The 5575-nt window shown below is 33.9% G+C and overlaps 1 protein-coding gene across 1 annotated transcript in view; it reads right to left on the minus strand.

Annotated features, from left to right (window-relative positions):
* LOC108968811 (prolyl endopeptidase) overlaps nt 1-5347 on the minus strand; it is a 48485-nt gene extending 43138 nt beyond the window's left edge. The window contains exons 1-3 of the mRNA XM_018933084.1: nt 4953-5347; nt 4628-4898; nt 4432-4571 (exon numbers count right to left, since the gene is read on the minus strand). Of these exons, the coding sequence (XP_018788629.1) occupies nt 4432-4571; nt 4628-4898; nt 4953-5290 (749 nt within the window). The 5' untranslated portion in view covers nt 5291-5347. The remainder of the gene's footprint in view (nt 1-4431; nt 4572-4627; nt 4899-4952) is intronic.
* Nucleotides 5348-5575: the final 228 nt, after the last annotated feature.

The following is a 5575-nucleotide window of genomic DNA, read 5'->3' on the forward strand; positions in this document are numbered from 1 at the left end:
GGGGGAGTGTTTTAGTGGGTACACCACTCACGTAGGATGACGATCCCTATATGGTGCGAAGGCATTTTAAACCCTCCTTACGGCCTAAAAAAAACAAAAAAAACTATTATAATAATTTGTAAATTCAAAACCTGGAAATAAAAGTTGGAACTAAAAATTAAACAAGTTCCAACGCAACCTGTTGACATCGCATACATTAATAAAAGAATTAAATATTACTCACCTTTGAATCGGTTCGATTCGTTCAACAAAGGGGGGAGTTAAGAACATTGTATAAACGCTAACACCAAAGTTGGTGACAGCAACGTAAAGTTGAGATTTATTGTATAAACATTCTCATCAAAACTGCTCACAGCATTTAGTGCACAAACATAAATAAACGTTTCATATAGCTGTAACAAGAGACGCTAGCTTTAAGCTTAGAAGTTAAGTCATGTTGTATTAAAAATTAAGAATAAATGGCAGAACTATTTTGGCATTCAAGGAGATAACATTGACTTTTCATTAATTTTCCGTCATCTCATCTCATCAAAATTATTGGATTTCTACGCCTGGTCCAACCGATTATCAATTTGAAACACAAATTAACACTCACTGATCCAAACGGGGTTAGATCGCCGAAAAAACAGACATTGGTCGAATGAAACCCGGTACGTAGAACCGGCTGTCGTGGGAACTGCGGGCAATGGAATCGATGGCATATGTTCGAAGGTAAACAACTACCTCACCGACTTTTCTCGTCTCCTCCCTGCACGGAACCTCACACTTTCCCACACCAAATCCACAGCGACCATATTTAAGAAATGGACGAAGGAGTATAGACTTGAACTTAATATTGGAGTCGACGGCATAAAAATTCCGACTGTCAATAACCCTAAAATTTTAGGCGTAACCTTCGATAGTATATGCGGACTTCGGACGCAACTGACTTTCGACAGGAACTGACCGCCATCCACAGTGAAGCCATCAACACCTTCACCGACTCCCTTCCCGTGAGGTTAAACTCCTACTTACCCAAAATAGACCCTGACATACAGAACGTATGTCCTGCATGCAACGAGTCTCCGCATGACGCTGCCCACCTCTTTGCATGCCCTACCAACCCCACCCTCTAACACCCTTTTTTCTTTCGTGCGAGCCTCCAGTTAGATGACGTCGACAACACTGATAACCCCCACCATCCTAACGGAGACTGACCGTTAAAACAAGAACAAYATGCTCAATTTAAAAATGTAATTCAGAACAAGACGTCAGGCTGTCGCTTTATTCAGCGATGCCGAAATTGTAAAAAATAAACATGCCACAAAAAGTGCTCTCCGTTCTAGTTTAACGTTTTGGGTACATTTTAGAATATATGACTTATGGTTTTTGAGATATTTGCATTTAAAGTTCAAAAATGCAACTACTTAAAACGCGTATTTCTCTTATTTATAATGAATTTTACACATACATTTTTTACTTTTATATCCACAAACACCTACTAATTCGTTTTTAACCATTTATTTTATATTATATAGTGCCAAAATAACTTTCATTCAATATTTATCTTTTGTTCAATTATTTTTGATCACACAATAACAGAAGGGTAGCATTTTAACCAATAATCAGTGTTATTTTACGTACATATTTTACAGAAGAACCAAAAGAAATAAAGAAAACAAATAATACCCCAATGACAGGAAATAGATAACTCATTAGTTTATCGCATAGAATTCCACCTAGGTCTTCTTCTTCTTGATTGATTCCACCTAGGTGGGATCAGTTTTTTCGCTTTGAACTTTTTTTGCATTTGCACGTGCGCGTTTTGGGCGTGCTTTCTTTTATTTTTATTCCTTTACAAAATATGGTAACAATAATTTTTTGCTTATTTGCAAACATTTTCATATTGTATAAATAAATGGATATACAACTAACTTTAACTTTACCCTAGTTAATATAAAATAAATAGAAACGAATAGGTGAAGTGTTAGGGGATATAAAAGTTAAAAGTGTAAGTGTAAGTGTAAAATTAATTGTAAATCGGAGAAACACTCGTTTTAAATAGTGAATTTTTGAACTTTAAATGTATATATAGCATAAGTATATTTATGGTGGCGTGCAATAACGTCACTGAAAATAACGTCACTGTGACTTTAGTTCCAATTTTTCTGAAAACAAAATGTGACATTATTTCGCTTTCAATATTTTAGGGAAAAATGTGAGTATATCAGGATAGTAGTTTGGCGGGTCTGTGATTACTCTCCTTTGCACCACTCTCCCGCCGCGGTGCGTCGAGGAATGCCGCGTGCAGCCGTTCCGCGTCGGGCCGCACTGCGCTGTGCCGTCCTCGCGCGCGCCCCCACAACCCCTACCATCGCCCACCGCTTGGGAATAAGCTTGTTAGTTTTCCCAGATACAAATTTTCACAACCGGGCCATGCCCCGCTTTCCTGCCTCGTGCTGTGCCATCCCCATAAAACTGCTAAAGTGAAGCAAATTTTGCTTTATCACCTTTTACGTTATATCACCCCGCCAGTTAAAAGCCAACAATTTAAAAAATTAATAAAAAATAAGGAAATCTATATCCATTATTTATTGTAAATTATATGAAAGGAAACTTATAATCTCTGCGTTTACACAATGTTTATTCCTCAACTTTGCGATTTCATTTGGAAAAAAATTATTTAAAGGCAATGAAACCCTAATAAACGATAACATTTAATTATAAATTATCATACTATCCTTAACAATGGAACGGCAAAATAGACACAATACTTTTATTCCTTTATGTTGCGATGATTCTTCTATTTTTTTGAAGCAATCGCGACAAATTTTGCAAGGTTTACAGGGTAAACACAAAACTTCGCGATCTTTGTCATAGCATGTTAAACAAAGGGAATCTTTTTGTTCATCGTGTTTATCAACATGTTCATTATTAACATAATCCTCTTCATCGTCATCATCATCATCATCACCATTATCATCACTTGGAATTTCATTAACAAATCTTCTGCGAACATTCAGTTTTCTTTTAATGAAAGTTGGTTGAGAATGTCTGTTAATGTAAATTTTTTTTGATGCAATAGATGGAGGCGTTTACGAACAAAATTTAAACGAGTTTTAAACCTTTTTTGTTTAGTTTTATATAAACTAGTACATCCACCAATTGATTACAAAAAATCTGTTGATTTCGTTGCATCAATATCGGTCAAAATGTCAAAAAATCTATATATCCTTTTTTTTTATAACCTAGATAATATATTATTCCATTTCGGTTGTATTTTTTTTCTATAAATTTGTTCTTCACTTCTAACTAATAGTAATTTGGAGGTGTGCCTAAAACCAGGTATTAACTCGTATTCTAAGATTGCATAAGTTTCCATTTTTACAACATTTACTTTTTGCAAGAGCACATGGACAACCAATATTTAACATATGTATGTCTATCCTATTGACAAATCGGGTTGGTGTAATCGAATTTGAAGTTTCAAATAACAGAACGTAGCGTTACCAGAGTACGAAATTAAAAAGTGACTTTATTTCTCATTCATTCATTTGCAATATGTGGAATGTGTCTTTATTTCTCATTTAGAGTCCATTTTACCGTGCGATTCTGTACTGTGATACAGTATCAAGTCTCTAAATTTGACAGAGACAATTTTTGAGACTTGAGACGATTTTGCTTTCTATAAGTGATAGTCACAAACTCTATTACATTTCATTATTCAGAGATGTTTTTATACTTGAATGAAAATAAATATGTCGATAACAAATATTGAATTTTCTATAACATAGTCAAAAAACATAATTATCAATAAAAAAATAAAAATATATGTTGACTTTGTTTCATAATATTAACGAAATTTATGTAAAATTTATTTATTTTTAACCYTTTCGTGTTTGAGTTGCTTACAAAATATAAAAAAACGGCAATCGATTAATATCTATGGTGATCTCTAATCAGGCAGACAAGAGTTCTTTTTGGTTTTGTGACTTGCTAACTACCAGGCCTCAAATTTGAGGCAATATTTTGAGACTAAAGCTAGAGACTGTTTAGTGAATAGTAACTAGTCACAAATTGAGATTTTACCACAAAATGTCTCAAATAGAGACTGGTTACAGAATCCCGCTTTTAATGTGTTCTTATTTCCATTTCAATTGGAAATAATGTCCAGTGCCTTTATTTCCATTCCAATTGGAAATAAGGTCACAGTGACGTTATTGCACCCCACCTATATTTATACACATATATTTGATCTGGAGGACAGACTTTATGCGTACATACCTATTTTAACCCCGCAATTGGGGAATGCTATTCTAAATCCCAGCCAACGTTTTAACCAATGTCTATTTTAGATTTAATACTAACGAATTATGGTAAATTGCTTTCAGTCAGTACATTGTTTTATAAAGTAGACTGTAGGTTTACAGGTTAAAATAAGAAATTACTCACATTCGCCAAGACGGTTCCTCGGGAAACTCTGCGACAAGGATATCTTCGTTCTGTTGTTTACCCACATAATGATAATAAAGCTTTTGATTTTCATTTTGTTTAACTTCTGCCCCATTTGCACATTCGTCTTGATCATATTTCTGTAATATATTTAAAATTTGTTGGTTGCGTCCAAATATTTATACGGATGACATACGGCATAAAAAAAGCCTTTGTTATCAAGAGTCCAAGAAATTCCACTAAATTTTACATTTTCTAACGTCTCTTTGAGGTCCTCTCCAGACTTAACATTACGAATTTTTATCTTTAACCAATCTGACCCATTTTCACTTATACCATACGCCATGTAGTTTCCATCCTCAGAGAATGTCTTTTGGGATAAAGCGATTGTTCCATCCTCAGACCATGTGTTGGGATCTAAGAAAGCCTTCGGCTCATCCACAAGATGCTTTTGTTGAAATAGAACGCTAGAAACGCCATATATTTTATATTAACAGAATTAATGTTAAAAACAATTTTACTTATGGTTCTGCAATCCAGTGTTAATGTAAAAGTAATAATAATCTCCATGCTTCGTTGGGCAGCTATATTTAGGATAGTTCCATAATTTTGTCAGTTTTTTTTCAATGCGATATCTATCACTCCCTTCTTCAATAAATTTTCTACTAATTTCGTTTTGCTTTTCAATAAATATTTGTGTTTCATCTGCATTTGGATCTTCTAACCATCGGTAAACATCAAACAATTCAACGCCATGGAATTTATCCACATATGAAAAATCTTTCCGCGCTATGGGATATTGCATTTTATATATTAAATTAGAATAACCTCTCCTCAAAAAACACAAGCTAAGAAACATAACAACAACACTCTGTTTAAACGTAAAACCTTTTTGTATTTTGCTCAGGCTATAAATATACTTTTCTCAAGTAAGTAATACCATGTTCAGACCGTCACTTATACTATGTTCAGACCGAAAATTTAAAAGATTAGATTACATTTAAGCATTTCATAACCCAAAAGTGTTCTTACTGCCGTTGGTTATAAATCAGATGTTTTTGACATTCAGCCATAAACATCAAAGTATTTATTAAAGAAAAACATTGTAATGTCGTACGTTGTTATAAAAATTGTCTTCTTTTTT

This window comes from Bactrocera latifrons, unplaced genomic scaffold, assembly GCF_001853355.1.
Source record: "Bactrocera latifrons isolate USDA-ARS-PBARC rearing strain unplaced genomic scaffold, ASM185335v1 scaffold_1034, whole genome shotgun sequence".
In the NCBI taxonomy this organism is placed as follows: Eukaryota; Metazoa; Arthropoda; class Insecta; order Diptera; family Tephritidae; genus Bactrocera; species Bactrocera latifrons.